The sequence below is a fragment of the Pezoporus wallicus genome, unplaced genomic scaffold, assembly GCF_028554395.1.
Source record: "Pezoporus wallicus isolate ANWC-B61680 ecotype Strahan unplaced genomic scaffold, APGP_CSIRO_Pwel_v1 contig_3710, whole genome shotgun sequence".
Taxonomy (NCBI): Eukaryota; Metazoa; Chordata; class Aves; order Psittaciformes; family Psittacidae; genus Pezoporus; species Pezoporus wallicus.
The window spans coordinates 3,881,098-3,899,355 of record NW_026640315.1 but is presented as its reverse complement, the minus strand read 5'-3'; the positions used below and the strand labels follow the sequence as shown (position 1 = coordinate 3,899,355).

At 41.2% G+C, this 18,258-nt stretch overlaps 1 protein-coding gene across 5 annotated transcripts in view; it reads right to left on the bottom strand.

Annotated features, from left to right (window-relative positions):
- Positions 1 to 18,258, bottom strand: part of CEP112 (centrosomal protein 112) — a 183,394-nt gene that overhangs the window by 27,987 nt on the left and 137,149 nt on the right. For 4 of the 5 annotated variants that reach the window (XR_008973402.1, XR_008973403.1, XM_057418590.1 and 1 more), the window contains 2 exons: positions 15,454 to 15,543; positions 1,975 to 2,076 (listed from right to left, as the gene is read on the bottom strand). Coding sequence is in view for 3 of the 5 variants with exons in the window: in XM_057418590.1 (XP_057274573.1) it covers positions 1,975 to 2,076; positions 15,454 to 15,543 (192 nt within the window). In the remaining 2 variants the exon portion in view is untranslated. Of the gene's footprint in view, positions 1 to 1,974; positions 2,077 to 11,305; positions 11,434 to 15,453; positions 15,544 to 18,258 lie in introns of those variants that run through there. The other variant, XM_057418591.1, reaches the window with a different exon arrangement.

Below are 18,258 nucleotides of genomic sequence, written 5' to 3'. Positions count from 1 at the left end.
GAATGTTTATTAATACACTGAGACCCCTCCTGGAGGACTCACCTGGAGCAGACAATTGGGCAGCGTCCTTTATATTTAGCAATGGTGTTAGAACACTTTGCCCAAGCCACAAGTATTTTCTTCTTTATTTTTATCACTGCTCAGTGTTTTCACCCAGCCCATCCTCTTCATCCTCCTCCAACAATAAATAATCCTGACAGGTGCAGAGATTCCACTGCCCTTCTTGTCTGCTGTTTTCAAACTGGAATTCCAACTATTTTCAAAGACCGGGACACCTGTGCTTCAGTACAAGCCCTGCTCACTGAGTGGTCCGCGCCGACAGCATCCCACTGGAAATACAGCCAGCAGCAATGTGTTTCTGGGATAGCACCCAGGTTTTCGTGTGTGTAGTTACTTCTACTCTTTTGAAATGCTGCTCCTGCTTACAGAGGCCCTGCAGGTGGGTATCAGATTCTCCTGTTTTTTCTTTCTAACTCATTAAAAGGTGTGGTATTCCTGCATTGGCTCCGGAGTAACGCTTCCTACCAGACAGTGCTAATAGACAACCACACTTTAAAAATAGCTTTCTACTATCAACTGGAAATAGATCTCCCCAGTAGATCCTTAACTCCTTATTTCCCACAACCATTTAAATGAGAATGATTTCCATTAGGTATCCCTTGATATGTAAGCAGAGGGTTTACAACCACAGTGTTGAAGTTGTGTCACTACCAGCACACAGGAATATGGACGTTTCCCCTATGAATATTTCCTGCTTCTATTAAAGGCACAGGGGAAGTGTCCCGTGGATAGAAAAAAACCCTACAGAATAACCCTTATGTGCTGTAAAGAAAAATTATAGGGGGAACCCCCCCAAATACAATAAATTCCCAACCATCTCCATGGAGAGAGATTGCGTAAGAAAGAGAAATGGAGTTTGTGGATGAGTAATTTGTTGAAGAATGGTTCTGACAGTTGGTATAAGGCGTGTGCTGGTACCTATCCTGTGTCTTCAGGGCTTTCCCTCTTCCCAGCGCTCATGGCAAGCTCTGAGTCACCTGCACTGCCCTGTCTTCCTCTCACTTCTTCCCTCCAGCCCAGGACAGATCCCAGTCCTTCCCAGCACATTTAAATGCAGTCCTGCCCTTGGCCATATGCGAACACTGACACTGTTTTCTTTGGGTTACTGTTATTCCACACCTATGATCACCTCTTTTTGTAGCTATTTACCCTTCCTCACGTGAGTTCAGGCAATGATGACATTTTGTTTTCTTCCAACTCCCTATATACAGAATAGGAAGCACAAATAACTTCTGCAGGAACCATGAACAAGAAAAACACCCAGTTCATTAGTAGCTCCCTATTCACAATGACATACTGGTATTTCTATAAGCCAATTTAAAAGTCTGTTTCATAGAAATAATATTGATTCTGCATTATTCTAGATGAGCTAGTGCTTTAAATATTGAAGACAAAGCATTACAGAAGGTTATTAGAGCCTCTTTAGACAGGAAAATGTAGAAATAACACACTGATCATTTGGACTAGTATCTTAAATGCTATATCCCATTTTCTTTATTATATAGGCTGGAAAGAAAAGAAAATTATTTCCAATTCTCTTCTACACCCTTTACATGCAACCTTTAAACGATTCCTTCAGGAGAAACCGGGTAAGGAAGATGAGAGATAACCGTGTGCTCTATTTGAAAGGTTGAGAAAAAGTCCTGATACTGAGCACAGCATAATTTCTCCTTTCAACTGCCAACGGAAGCAAAATCTGGGATCAAAAGATACAATGTGGTAGCTCTCAAGGTGAGGAGACTGGAGGAGAAAAGCCTTGTGAGAGATGACTGAGAAGCATGTGAGTGCTGCCATGATTTGGGTTTGAGACTTATTCAGTATTTTTGGCTAAGTTTTAGACAGTCAGAATTTCTTGTCTAGACAAGATGGTTTTTATCCAATTCAAAAAGTTAAAGATGAATAATAAGAATTTACCTGAGATTTCAAAGATACAATGGTGTCTTCAAGTTCCTGTCTCAAAGTCGCTGGCATCAGGCCTTTGAGTGTGGCTTCATATTCTTGTCGTATATGGGTCATCTGTAACAGAACAAAAATACATTTATATATAGATGGCTACTCTTGGAAGCTGCTTCTTTTGCCCAAATTGGGGTCCAAATAAACACAGAACTGTGGTGTCAATGGAAAATGAAGGAGAGAGAAGAAAGATAAGCAAAAACATGTAAAGAGCAAATGAGGTTAAAAAGAAGAAGGGAAAAAGAAAACACTAAGAATAAAGAATATATGGAAAGGAGGAAGAAATAATGAAAAGGAAACAGGCATTTGCTGGGACATGGGCAGAAGAAGCAATAATCATTCCTAAATCTATCTCAACAGAGCATTTATATAGACATATACTTTGCAACTGATAATCAGTTTTTTTGTCTTTGGTGGCATCTGAACCAGGTCACTAGAACAATATTTGCCCCTTACTGCGTCAGACAAGGTGAGTTACTGTTTCCCAAGATCTGTTTACAACATTGCTCATCTTGTAGGTGCTTTTAAGGACTTTTTATTCATCATGCAATATTTTTCATTGCGTGTTGTGTCTTTCTCGACTTCATTGAGGCTAAAGGACTTCAACAACTAGGTTTGAGACATGTCACGATATCAGATGTTCACACCAAAATGGTTACTCTCTAAAGGAGGACATTTTAGTCTATAACTGTATTCAACAGATGCTGAGTAAACAGTACAGTTACAAAGCAAAGGTATATGAGGGGAGATTAGCCGGAAGGATTGTGCTTTATATCTCTCCCATGTGGTTGTATTTGCTGAACCTTGACCCAGGAAAAGCTTTATTACTTGGTTGAATCAGTGCCTCCCATCTGTACTTAACTTCCAATAGGATTAACCTCTTAATTCAAATTAAACAAGTACTCAGGTGTTTTTCTGGCCCAGCAGCTGAACATGTAAATAAAGGATAAAAGAGATTCAATATCAGATTAACTTATAAACTATCTTTAAACTTTCAAACTGAATCTATTTTTCCAACGGTTTACACACCAACGCCATTTTGTGCTTATTTTGTTTTAGTTACCAAATTGCTTAAATCTACCATTGCAACCACAAATCAAAACCTCAGCCCTCCAGCTGAAGAAGCCACGAGTTCCAGCTTCCAGCTCCCGGCTCGCAAGGAGCGCACGCGCTGAGACACGTGAGAACCGCACAGCAAGTTCAGCGTGAGACGTGCCAAGTACCAGCCCATGGTAAAAAGCAGGTTGTGCCAAAATCTGCATTATGCATAACACAATTATCAATACAAAAGGAATAAAACAATCTGATGAAACTTTAGGAAAGGTCTATGAGTCATTCCGACAGGCAGCACAAATCTCCACATCTCTATGCAAATAGGCAATTAGAGGCTTTCCTTGTGAACTGCAAGTGAGTGTTGCCACTATGTAAATCTATAGAAAAAAAAAGAGATGGTGAGACAGGAAACCTTGTTTGAACTCTGCCTGTATAGAAGCTTGTGATCAGAATTTATGGTTTTGAAAGTTACACCAATAAATTCACTCTACCATTTCTATAAAGGCTCACAAAGTTATGCATAGGTGCTTTGCCAGGATAAATATTTTCTGAGCCAACAGCTCATTTGGGTGGGGACCTTGATAGAGCAGAAACGTATATTTCAGTTAATTCAACACATTACATTTGCTTTTGGTGAGATGGGAGCAGAAAGAGGCAGCTAGAAAAGCAAAATGCCTCTATTTCCCACATTGTGAATAATAAAGATCTATTTCATGAGCAAAAGGATCTGTATGATCACTTTGGCGATATGTTGGGGTGACCCAACCAGCACAGAAACTCTCCCTCACTTGCACGCAAGAGATGTGGATGTCAGGCGCTGAGCCTGGGCTCTGATATAACTCCCTACACCACAACCTAGCCATGCCTATAGAGCATCGGGGACTGATGCCAGCTTCCTCAGGTGCCAGGCACACAGCAAGAGCCCCTTACTCCAATTTTACCTAGAGGAAAGTCAAGCAAGTTTCATTCTAAGTACATGCAGCACAAACTTTACTACAGCTCTGTGACTGAAATAATACAGTTCTAATTGTGCATCAATCTTTTTTTCAACCAGGTCACTGGTTTTAACAGTTTAATCTGCAAGTGTCCTCTAAACTCATGCTTCCATGACCACGTTCGCTGTTAACTCTGCAAAGCAGCAAGGGGATTATTCCCATTTGATAAAGGTGTTTCTCTGAAAGTCAGGAAGAAATACTGTGCTTTGAAGTATGTTACGGGGTCAGCTGAAAATGGAGGAAGAGAATGAGAAACAAGCCCTGGTAGCTGAAGTGTTGCTTGGAGCCGATTTCTTCCTCTGTTTCACAGAGAAGACATGCACTTTGGGATACAAGTGCAATTTGTTTGCTTGCTAAGACAAACCACGTTACTTTCCACTGTGCTCACTAATCATTGGATCACAGTAAGATGAAAATAAGATCCCAGCTGTTTCCTGTCACATTATGATAAACAACATGCTGGTGGTTTTGGCTGAAGTTACTACCAAGGTTTATTGACCCAAGAGATTAAAATAGTGCATGGCAAAACCCTAAATCACTTCTTATAACTGAAAAATAATATATAGGGGGCTAATGTGTACTAACTTGAATGGGGAGTTTTTAACACTTATTTTTGACCAATGAAAGCTGGGTCTGCAGGGATTTCTCTCTATTTTTTTTGGTGCCTTAAAGGCTTTTTTGTTCTTTCATAGCCTCAAGCTGCCTCCCTAGGATCCACAAATAGTGTGTCTCCTCTTGCACTCTTGAGAGACGTTGAAAATTGCCATTCTTCAGCCCTCAGGAGGGCTTTAGCCTGCTGGATGGGGATAGCTCTATTTCATTTACTGTTGCGTTCGTTTTGCTTCGGTCCCAAGAAAGCTTCTCTTTTTATTTGAAAATCCATTTTGGTGAGTTGATTTAATCCAGGAACCCCCAGGAAGGTTTTTTATAGCTTTTAATATTAAGCTGCCACACTGCTCTTTGTTTACTCAGGTTGGTGGCTAACATATGAGGTTTAAAGTTTTACCATCAATCATCTTTGGTGTCAGTAGGAACAACTGAAAGCTGAGGCTGCGGCACATAGCTCATGTGTGCTTGGTCACACGATGGATTAGAGAAAACAAGAAGAGACAAATATTCACACAATTATAAGTGATGCAGAAAGGGAAGTTTCAACTCCACAGGCTACAATGAGAACTTGTCATAGTTGAGCACTGATGGTTCTTGAAAGAGGTAAAAGTTGGTTTTTGATGCCCAGAAGAGAAACATTCAAGCCTGAGCTTTCCAAACCAAGCAGTCAGGCCTGGTCTGATGCTTCTCAATAGCGCATGATGGGTTTCTTTACTACTCCAAGGAGTCTTCAGGTGGCACAATTCAGTTTCGCAGCTCTTTATCCTAAAAGAGGGGTGTTGTTGGGTTGAGTTTGAAGCAGATGGGAGCACAGGACTGATGGAACAAGTCCCATTGGCATCTAGCTGCACTGTAGTCACTCTCCTTTTTGAAAGAAATAATTTAAGCACATCCAGAAGAAATACAGTATCTTCAAGATGACCAGATGCATTTTAATTCATGTGCTGAGAACAGCCTTCCAGGCAGAGGATACTCTGCTTCTCTTCTGTGCACAGCCACAACCACACCATATCTTATTCAGCTTCCCAATAGCCAGCTCTCCCCTTCTTACTTGTGAGAGGTCTGTGATGTGGAGTTTATCATCCAACTAAACAAATGCAGTCTTCTCCAGCTCTCCCAACTGTAATTTACTTTATTTGAACCAAAGGAAAATGCAAAAGTAACTCTGAAGTATCCATTGCCAAAGGAAATGAAGGGACCACAGAGGAGTTGTTCGAGTTCCTTTAGAAAACATAGATCTCATCTTGAAGGGCATGAAGTTAACATTTTATGTCAGATGAGAATCAAAAGGTGTTGTGTTTTTTTGGTATCTTAATTTCTGCCTGTTTATGATACGTATGAAGGATAGTAATTCCATGTGTGCCAGGAAATACGAGGATAGTGACCAAAAAGCGTAATTAGGATCATTTATTGTTATCAAATTTTCTCCGTGTTTCAGGGGGAGTGAGATAAGTAATAGCCTGACTCTCTCGAATCCTTTCCTCTAAACAATGGTGTTATAAAGCTCTTGAAAAGAGAAATCTCTTTAAAAAGGTTATGCATCTGTTCTGCAATATGCATCTCTGAAAGCAGACATGAAAGATCTGCTGTAATAAATCTGAAGACAGGTTAGGGTACCAAAAAGGTAAAAATAACTCCTTCAGCCTTAGGCAAATCATTTAATCTCAGACTAAAGTCTCAGCCTTCTAAATGAGGATAATAACAATAACATTGCGTAGGTCAACTTCATTCAGGTGGTGTGAAGATTGCTGAAGCAATTTTCTGAGAGCACTTTGGAAAGGGCAAGCAAAGGACAAATTACTGCAGTGCCATCCCAATTAGAAAACCCCAATTAACAAAACCCAAAACCCCGAACAACAACGCAAAGAATGTCAGTGATTAATCACTGTTTGCTTGTGCTCTCCTTTGCAGTGATTCCTCCTTTGCTTCTCAGCATTTTCAACGTCAAAGTGAGCATAGCTGTAACCCCATGAAACTGCTCTGAGTCTCTATGGGCCCCTTCCTCCATCAGCCCAGGGGACACTTGGTCTATATCCAAGGAACCAAATCCATTGAGATCTGAATGTCCTTAAATTATGAGTCTCTCAGGTTTCTGTTGTTGGAGCTTGAAATCTTCTGAAGCAACTTTCCCTAATGAAGAATCAACTGATGCATCCATTTGCTCAATGAAGATCTGAACACTTGTCTTTTCATGATATAATCAAATAGGAATATCCACTGCTTTTCGGTCCATATCCTGTCTTATTTCAGGCAGTGGGAATTTCTGTTCTGACTGTGCAATGTAGGTTGAAATATGGCTCATCCAGATTTAGAGAAACGGAATGCAACTTGATACAAATGTTCTCAAGTTCGTAAGAAAAGTAATGAACGCCATAAATCGCATGAATTTGGATAGAGCAATGGAGCAAGATCAGCTGAGTGAGTTATTTTGTCAAGTGTACACCATGTTGCTCTCCACTGAGGAAATACTGCTGGAGAACCTCCCCTGTTCTGATAGTTTCAATAAAACAGAAATTAGTGGCATAGCCACCCTCTTTCTTTCTCTGTCTTTAGCTAGTAAAGCATTTGAGCATCCAAAACATTTTTGCCTTTTTGTTTTACTAACGCACAGGGACCTCCAGTTACACAGAGCTGCTCGCTGCACACTGAGCTTTCTGCTCTAAGTTGTTTTTTTTTCCCCCAAACCTGCATCGAAAAGCCCTTCTTGCTTCAATGGCTTGTATTTCAGTATCTTTCTTTTCTCTACCAAGATCTCCCACCTGGAAAACTCTCTGTTTGTAGTTAAGCAGTCTGAGTCTGTCTCATTCATAGCTGCAAAGGAAGGGAAGGCAGGCAAAGAAAAAAAACACCAGTGGGCTGCATATGGCAAGAACAGCATTCTTGGGATTACATGAGCTGGAGAGGAATAAAAGCTTTCACTGTCAACACCATAGAACAACCAGGAATGCTGTGGCTAGAAAATTCACGCTGTTCTCTCAACCTCCCCCTCTCCAGGGCTCTGCTATTGTTCCAGCTGGGATTTGGAGGATCCCTGACTTCTTTTCCTCTCCTTCCAAATGACTCATCGCAGATGCCATCTTTGTCCCTGAGCCCTAGGTCCTTCAGTTCGTCAGTGTTGTCCTTTCATCAGCTGGAATGGTCACTGCTGCACCGTGATGATCCTCTGCTCCATGGGGTGAAGGGGGCTCGGAGAGACAGCTCACACACCCTGACCTAGAGGAACAAAACCTAAACCAGGCCCGCCACTAACCAGCGCTGCTGGGCCAAAGCTGAAAACACATGGTGCTCATTTCTGGCTCTGTTGATTCCTAAAACGCTATCAAGATATTTAAGCCTGAACTAAAGCTATAAGCATCTCTGACACCACCACTGGAATGTATTTCTGCGTTTCAGTTTTACATTCCAGCATGTGTTACCTTCTATATAATCCCTTCCATCCTGGGGAGGTTCAGCAAGTCAAGGTTCCAGGGTGTGATACACAAAGGTGCTGAGAGCTCGCTAATGGCAGTGAGAGCTGACAAGGCTCAGCAGCAGGATTAGGCTCAGCATTTTCACACTGACTGTGTGAACAAGCAAATCCTTGTAGATAATAATCAGAAGCTCCTTTTACTATCACCATTTCCCCTCTTTCAAGAACAAAAATCTAATCAGCATCTCAACTGGAAAACAAGCTGCTAGGAAGAGAAAGCCTCACAGTTGGTAAGAGTCTGCTCTGCTTTGGACATGGGTGACGATGTGGTGCAGGAGGCAGCCATGGCTATGCTTCCTGAATGGACTTCTGATGGATGGCATTTGGTGCTGATGAAATTGCAAACAAAGTAACACTTCGGAATTGAAATGATGTTAAAGATCACATAAAGTTGGTCTTTCTTCAGTCTTTTTAGCTCCATCCAAGCACCTCATCACCTAGAAAAAATGAATGGGACAGTTTCCTAATTGAGCTGGCATTGCTGAGAGCCCACACTGGAGATTAGATGTCTCTGCTCTTTGCTGTCATCTGAATGGCTCCTCCCTGCATTCCCATCTCTTCTTGTTTCTTAATTCCCTGCATTAAACACCAGCATCGCTGTCCCTTGCAGTCCTGCTTTAAACACTTCTGAAAGAACAAAATTCCCATAATAATACACAAGCAAACCACAGACGCTCTAAAGTGATGTACTGCTCTCTTGAAAGATCTTTCTCATTCACTGCTACTTAAGACAAAGAGCTAGAAACTGACATTTTACAATACTCTCTAATTCCTGGATGCCAGCATATGCTTCTAGTCCTCTTTAGTTAAAAATTCCTTTTCCTCTTAGCTATTTATTCTCTAGTTTCTGGTTTAGAGTCTTTCTCCAGCTGGCCACTTCATTCCAGTAATTCATTCTGTCCTATGAAGTAGGTATATATTTGTGTATTTTCCAGTTGTGCCTGATTACTGAAGCTAACATTTGATCACTGACTTCCACACATACATCAGCACCATCTTTCTCTTCTCCCTTTGACAGTTGCACAGTTGGTGAGAGCCTTCACTCCTGCAGTTCCTGCCATATGGAGCTCCTGAGAACTTTCAACTCCATTGATTTCCAGCTCCTTTCAAATCCCACCTGCAAATCTGTTTTCCTGTGCTTGAATCTCAGCTTCCATCTCCTTCTGCTAATCTGAAACTTCATGCTATACAGTATAATTTACTATCTTCGATTTAATTCTGCAGTCCTTTCATAGCAGGTTGCTAAAGAAAATGTTGTGCAACTGCAAAATGCCAAATGCAAAGTTATGATATAGTCTATCTCAGCCTTAATTAAAAATTGGAGGGGTAATTAATCAATATATCAATAGAATTGCATGTAATGGTAGACACTAACAAAAGTAAAAGTGGTATACTTTTAAAAGTGGAATAACCAAAAAAAAGTGGTCTCCAAGCAATGTCAGTAGTCATTTTATGGTACTGAAGTCAAGATTGCCATCCACCTATATGGGCACCTCTATCCATGAAAGAACCAGAATCAATCTGATTCTTCCCCATCAGCCTCTATTGGGAAGTCTGAAAAGAGAATATCACGCTAAGAAGTGGCTGCTGTATACGCTGCACAGTGTGCTGCCACTCACATCACATTCTTCACTGCTTCTCCGTGGCTCTTCAACATCTTCTTTTCAATAAAAATATTTTCAACTTGAAATGTGTTCACCACAAGTATTTTGACAAGAAATCTTCTATTGTGCTGTCTGCAGCCGTGGAACCAGCAGATCTTCAGGTGCCAGCTTGTGGGGAGCTATGCCTGGCTGCTTGTCTCCCACATTTTGCACAATATATATGCATATATGAAATGCTTTCTGGGAGGAAAACAGCTGAAGTATATGGTACCCTCCTGAGCGAGCACCTGGGGTGTCGGCAGAGGGCTGGATGGACAGAAGGACCCTCCTTGGTTATGCAGAACTATGGAAAAACAACACTCTTCCAATACATCCTCTCCTGCGCTGGTCACATACAGGAACTGGTTTAAAGTGACAATATGGCTGTTCTCTCAAGTCCCAGTGGAAACTTACTCCAGCTCCTCAGTCCCCCATGGCAGCAGAGCCTGCTGAGCCCTGGTGCCAGCACAGCCTGCCCAAGGGGTTAATCGCCGGCTCCGCAGGCAGTGACAGTGCAGAGGCTGCTCTCTGTGAATCACTTCTGTGGTTAAGATCATTCAAATCTAGACTAAGCTTCCCATTTCTGTGGGAGCAGAATGGGTCTCTGGGGGAAGACTTCTGGAAGTGTTTCAGTGATGTGGGCTGAAACAACCAGAGCAAATGGCAGAGTATCACCACTAACTCCAGTGCGTGCTGACTGTTGTTTCCCAGTCTAAGTGTTCCTCGGCTCTGCAAAACAAAGGATGCCTAAATCCTCCTCACCTGCAGCTGCCCACAAAGCCAACTTCCATTTTTAAATACCTAATCTAGAGCTTATTAGCCTGATTTTGGAGAACTCTAACATGATCTGAGTAAGCCAACCCTTTGAGAAAGCCTGGGAATTGGAGGCACTGCCTGGCTCTTGCAATCAGCCAGGGCACTTGTGCTAAAAGTCCTGGAACAGGAGGGAGGCTGGGTTTGCACCAAACAGTTGCTCATGTGGAGGAAATTCAACTGCTTCCACGTGATTTTTGCAAAGGATATATAGCAGGACAGGGTGATGGAAGTGAGGGCAAAGGTTTTCTGTGATTTTATCTGATTGCATTTAAAACTCTGATACCTTTAAAAATGAATCTGAAAAGAAATACAGAATCATAGAATAATAGAATCCCAGAGTGGTTTGGGTTGGAAGGGGCCTTAAAGCTCATCCAGTTCCAACCCCTGCCACAGGCAGGGACACCTTCCACTAGAGCAGGTTGCTTCATGCCCCATCCAACCTGGCCTTGAACACTGCCAGGGATGGGGCAGCCACAGCTTCTCTGGGCACCCTGTGCCAGCGCCTCAGCACCCTCGCAGTACATTTTTTCCTTATATTTAACCTAAATCTACCGTCTTTCAGTTTAAAGCTCTTCCCCCTTGGACCAAAACCCCTAAAGTAAAGGGATACTATTACTCAAGCCTTCCAGCCATCGTTGTATTAAGAACTACTTGGGACCCACACCCTGGACACAGGCATAGGTTGCTCATCTCTGTCTCACGAAGCCTTGCTCAGAGCTCCACAGATCTGCAGGCAGTGGCACTATTCCCATCGAGCAGAAGGTGTGGCAACTGTTAGAAGCTCTCTGTGCTGCACAGCAACTGAAATTTCAGAGCGATGCATCACAGCGCTCGTCTGAGAACAAATATATTTAGTTGGCATGGAAACAGTAAGTTAGGCTGGATGCGGTAAATATCCAGCAGTCATAAAAAATTGAGCAAGTCAGAATAATAAACATTAAGCACACGAACTCACTGAATGCTTTTGAATCGCAGCTCTTTTACAATTATCACTCCCATTTGCATTTGAACATGAGTGAAAGCCACTTAACAAACTAAGCTGCTCCATTTTATCCCAAACAGTTCTACAACATCCTTATTCAGATAACTCCTTTCTCCCATTTTTACAAGGGAGATAACTCGCTTATATTCTGATAACTCCCTGTTTAAGGAAAAGAAGAAATTAAAGGGCTGGAAATCCACATTGGTATTCTCCTTCATTTCCGCAGTAATATTCATGCATTGAACATAATTGATTTTCTGTCTTCAGAGAATCTCTCTCCTTTAAGACTCTATTTGTGACTTGACTGCTTGGAGGAGTACTCCTATGGTATGAGTATCTATGGTGTTGCTACTTCAGTTGTGTGCGAACAGCAGGATCTTTCTCTCCTCTATTAATCCCAATCAGAAATTTTACATCATACTCAATCCATCTCTATAGTTAAAAACATTAGAACAAGTAAGGAAAAGACTAGGGTCTTCTGAAAAGCTTCTTGCGTGTAATTCTCAAAAGAGATTTCTGGAGCTTTTCAGTGTACAGCATTGGGGTGACTACCCCTATGAAAGGAATCTGAGATAAAAAGAGGTATTCTAAAGAAATCTAGGTAATAAAGCAAAAAGATCACTACCATGAAGTTTTGTAGAGGCCCCAGTTCAGCAGAATTTGTTGCCCATGGCTCAGTTCCGCCATTCATTAGGGCACATGCTTAAGTGGTCGGTGATGTGTGTCATTTTTAATTGCACCTTCACAGGATGTACATACAGTCTGCCGCAGGAACAATGCAGATTTTTTACCTATGACTGACGACTGCACAAAGCCGCGTGACTCAAGAAAGAGAAATGGTTTTAGTACAATGAAAGCACCTTCTATCAGAACTCTTGCCTTTGATCTAGGTATGTATCAGAGACAAGCAAGTGATACAGTACAAGAGTATAACGATGCAGGAACAGAACCTAAATGGGATTAGTTGATGGGAAGGTGGTTCCCAGAGTTTCAAAATACTGAGATTTAAGAAACTTCAAGCATTGCTTTGCAAGGAAGAGGTTTGGACACACCCAAATTTCCTAAGAACCTTCCCAGACTGCTTTTACTGTCATGGAGCTATATATATATATAAAAAACATATATATAAACCCCTATATATTAAGTGTGAGTTACACTGAATTTACTGCTAGTTTGCACTTTCCATGAATATAATTACGTATGTTTCAAGAAGGTGGACATCTGATTTTTGAAGGAAACATCCAGCATTTTGACGTGAAGGAAAATGATACAGTTCTGACACTCCAATCTAGAAGTGTAGCATTACTGAACACATGGACCATTGTCCTGGACAACCGCATTTAGCAGAGACAGGACGAGCTTTATGGAAAAGATAACATTATTTAAGGTCAGTCATAGTGGGAGAAGTTTTCAGGCACATTTGACAAATGTACATTCATTTGGATTGGAACTCATCATTCAGATAACGCTGCCAGACTGATGAAACAACACAGATACAACATGATTGCATCTGCTCACACTGTAAAGAGGACCGAGAGAGTAAACAGGAGTAAACACAAGTTCATGCAAGAACATGAAGTACTGGAATGAAAAAGCTCCCTAAAAACAACAGCGCCACACTCGCCTCTAGACAGCTCAGGGCTTGCCATCAGACTCCTTCTAACATATTTCTCCCCTCTTCTTTACAGCATAGTTTGTCTCTCTGGATAATTCTACTAAAGAAAGGTTAACTCTGTGCAATCACTACAGGGTTATTGTAACAAAGAGTTAAGCTTCGTGGATGTCAGTCACTCTTTGAGACTCAAGAGTTATAAGGACATTGCACTGAAAAAAAGACAAACATGGAGCACTAAGATACCACCCAACAAGCCATAACGAGAAACAGCTTCTTACTTTTAATTAAAAGCACAACAAAATGTTTTTTCATGTCTCATTCATTTGTTTGTTGTTGTTACAGAATCAAAACACAAGATTTTTCCTTTTAATGAAAACCAGAAACCATTTAACCCTCTCTCCTCCTTATTTATAGACACAGAAAAGCTCAGAGGAGTGGCCTTTGTAATAGCCCCAGCACAGATTTTGATGTTTTATGCAATTCTGATCCAGACAGTATTTGGTAGAAACAGAAAGCAAGCTCTCAGTCACAGCCTTAAAGCCTTAAATATTTCAACTCCCTGATGGGCTGACAAGTCGTTAGCTACTGTTAATACTTGATGAACATGTTTACAGGTAGGCTGGCCAAGACATAACAACTGGAAATATGTCAGAGCTGTCATTTTCCGATTTTTCTTTTGGAGAGATAAGCATAACTGATGAATTAACCAGGCCCACAGAAGACACACAAACAAATTGCAACATATTTGTCTGCAAAATAGACCAAAGCCCCCTAAACAAAAACATCCTCAATAGCTCCAGCTTCGGAAAGTCCTAACAGATGAATGGGAGAGACAAGACTGTGGACAAACATAGATATGAGCGTTACCTTAAGTCTGCTAAACATCCACCTTGCAGGAAAAGCTCTAAGCTGGACCGTGCAGTGTCATTTAAATAACATTTCTGTTCTCTTTATACTGGGGAATGGACCAGCTGAGGCAGTCTTCAGTAATTTAGTGTGGGCAGGATAGTCCTGTAGGTTGTTTTGGACTATGTGCTCAGAGAAAACCTTCAAGGCAGAAAGCAGGGACCATCCTGCATGTCCAACCTTCTACCTCTGTATTTCACAAGTCATTTTTTGTTTCTTCTTCTGGATACTTTCTCAAAATGGGTCAGAAAAAGAAGCAAAATGGCAGAAGCAAAGATGAAGGAAAACAAGAGATTTGGAAGAGACCCTCCTAGCGTGCAGGCCAGGGCTGCTCCCTGGGAGGGACGACCATGCCCCAAATAGCTAATTTTCCTTCTTCTTTTCCAGGAGACTCTTTGAAGCCAAACGCAATGCTTGTGGGCCAACTCACTCATTACACCAAATTCCTTCGATCCTGCAGGCACTGCAGCTAAGGGTGAACCTGGCCCAACATCTGGATTTGGGAGGCAGAGGGGGAGGAGAGCAGAATCACCAGCTCTCCTGAGAGGAAATACATGAACATATAAACACCAAGGGTGAATGAAGGCTCCCATGTGCAAGTGGGATGACAACAACTGGGGAAAAAATACTTGAAACTAATCATTATTACTCTTCTACAACCACCCCAACTTACTATTCCTGCAGGTATAGATTTAGAAATGCTTTACATAGGATGTAAGTTACGGATACTGTTTAGTCAGCACCAAATCAGTTCCCAAATGCTGCAGAAACTGACTTACATCACAAATCTGGAAATTCATCCGTGATTCAGACAGCCACCACCTGTATATTTTCCAGAATGCTTCAAATCACTCTGTTTTGAATGCAGATCATTGATTCTCAGTTTCAGCACGTCTGTAAACTGCATACACTATTTCGCTTAAAGCACACTAAATCTCTGATTCCACTGAAAGCATCCAGAATAATTTTAGCGCTATTAATCATATGGAACTGTTTACAGACAACATGCTGGGACAATGAGTGAGTAAGATCAGGAATAAAGATTATTCTAGCTCAGTTATCATCCAATTATAATTCTCTTCATACAAGCCATTAAACAACAGGTTAGGATACTCTCAGAAACCTCTATTAAAACAGTATAGACAGTTCAGAATAAATGCATCATTTAACAGCTAGGATAGCTGAAATACCAACTTGAAACAGAGAGCATAAGTATTTGCCTGCAGGGTTCAGACAGTTTAATTCTGTTTTATTACATAAAAAAACAGTGGTTTTGCTTTGAAGCAAGATATTGTTTTTAAACATTGGACTCCTTGCCCAAGGGAAGAGGACTGGGGGACAGCACCGGGTACCTGATCGTGGGTCTCCAGCTCCCTGCGTTGCAGCTTCTTCTCTGCAGCCCGTGCCAGACTGTGGTAACTTTCCACTTCATCTTGTAAGGCCTGAAACAATACCAAGGGATGCAGAACACACGTGAGAAACTTGGGATGGCAGAAAAACTTGTAGGTAATGTCTTTCAATGAGCTGATTAAGAAAACAGTGCAGAATCAGTGCAGCTCTTTAGCTGCTGTTGCTTCCAGCCGTACGTGATAGCTGCTGAGATGTGACAGACACAGTTTACTCTTGTTGAGTAAAGCTATTCTGCACAGGTAGAACCATCAAACAGGAGGAGTGAAATCTTAGTAGCTCTATGTCATGACAGGCCACAAGTATTCACACTAGAAATGTAATAAATATCCTCAAAACTTGAAAGAGAAATGGAAATGTTGCACTTGCAAATGCCTCTGAGTTTTGTTATAATCTTATTTGTACAATCCAGGCTTCCTAGGAACACTTTTGCCGTGAACCAATAACTTTTCCTTTAAGCCGGAAGAATAATCCTCTCTCTGGAAAACCATGTCTGGAATTTGCAGTGAAAATGTATTCCATATTATTGAAACTGGATGTTTGTGGGATGAGGGGCTCCCCTCCCGTTCATATAAAGTCGAGCATGTGATCTACAAATGAAGTATAAATGGCAATAAATAAAAGGAATATTATGATCATGTCACTTTACCACAACTATCCAGTCTTTATTTAGTTCAGAAATAATCACTTCTAAAACCAAGCTCATAAAATGCACTGACAAATTTCTTTTGTCATTATTGTTCTTCTTGTATATTTATTTTTATTACGGCAGGCCCTCAGAGCCTTGATCTTTTTGTTATACCCTTAACAAAAGAACAGTCATGCCCCAAGGAACTGATAGTCTATGTTATTTCTAACAGATAGACACCAAACAAACAATACAAAGTTTCAAAGATTTCTTTTTTCAAGTTTCCTACTCATTGTTAATGTTTGAATACACACTTAACATTTACTTACACATTTACTAAAAGCTTAGTTCTGTTGTCAGCGTGAATAAAGGCATTGTTAACTGCAAGTGCTGACTCGAAGCAAAGTGCACAATGTGGATGTGAGATTGACATCGACACAGAGGCGGCTGTGGCAGCAGAAAGGGAATATTTTGAATTATCTTTTGTATGCCAGGAAACCAGGGCACTGCTACCCATCAGCTGGAAAGCGTGGTGCGGGGCAGGACCTGGGAAGGGACTTGCACTGGAGATATGCTATGAATGTCATTGAAGGTGCCTCCAGTGTTGCCTGAGCTGCACAGGGACCTTCTGCAGAGCGCCCTTGAAAGGAGCCCAGCGAGCCCATGAACTCAGTGCACTCCACAGAACATGCAATACTGTTTGCGTTTGCTTCCTCCACGTAGAATACCTATACATAAACCAGGATCACTAAAAGTGCTCACAGTGCAAAGTTTTAACAGAAAAAAAACACCCCTTTGCTCTTTTCCACAGCACTGAAATACTGTACTCTCAAATAATTTACAGGATAAAATTGCTATTGAGATAAGATAAGAGGACTACTTATGATAGATCTTGAACATTGTTTTGAAGTGATGCCAGGCATTAACTTTAAAGTCTTACAGCTATAAGACTATTACATGTTCTCATGCCAAAAAATGTAACCAGACCCAAGCATGAACTTCAAATCTGCCCAGGGACTTTCATGCTATCACTGCTTCTGAGAAATGTTGAAATCCAGGCTTTGAATATGTAACTGGTCTTCAATAGTCAACAACTCTTGAAGTACTAGGAATTTGCATTAATATAATGAAATATATGTGAGAATTGTAGGCTTTTTGTTTTCTTTTTGTACGTCTAATTTTGTAAGGGAAAACTCAAGCATGCTTTGATTTAAAACCTAAAATGATCAGGTCATGCAATGTGGGAATGTAATAGAGATCAGGGATGTTCCACGTAGCACGGAGATCACCAAAGACCCAATTAGTCTGACACAAGTCCTGCCATGACTCCAGACATAATGAGTACTGGACGACTCACAGGAACATTCAGAGAGCACGTTTTGGATGAACTGCAATGTGTGACCCGTCTTCTCCTGCTGTTTCCACATGATCAGTCCAAATACCTTGGCATAGTGAAAAATAAGGAGGGAGGAAAACTCACTACACATCAGTCGTCCTACTTGGACTCCCTCCTTGTGCGCAAAAGCAAACTTCACTACTTCACAGGACTTTGAAGATGGTCAAGAGGTAGCACATATACGTACGAATGCGTACGTGTATATGTATGTACAAACTTTGCTCAGGGAACAGATTTATATCACGCTCCACCACACAAACCTGCAAGTACTGAATACAAAACAGGATCTCAAATTGTTCTTGGTAAAGAAAGCAACCACATGGTGGTAAAGAAGAGAACTGGAGCACTGCCATTCCATCCCTTAATTTCTCTATTTTACTTTCCTTATTTACAAGAGAAAAACATACACAGAGCATAAAATGAGAGGTTCCTTTAAATGTTAAAGTAACTAAATTTGTGAAAGTCAGATAACAGAGTTTTTGTTAGGTCCACCTGCTCCAGGTAGTGTTTACCAGCATATCAAGTCTTATAATTATCCATTCACCAACTGTCCAAACCAGAACACACTGAATGACTTTACAGACTTTTCCAATCACATCCTAACTGGTTGTGGGTACGTTTTGTATTGGGATGGCAGAAAAAAAGACTGACTCCTCTGATCAATCATGAATTCCTCTCACTTGACCCTTTTTGGCCTGTTGCTGTGCGCGCACCAGCTCTCCCACT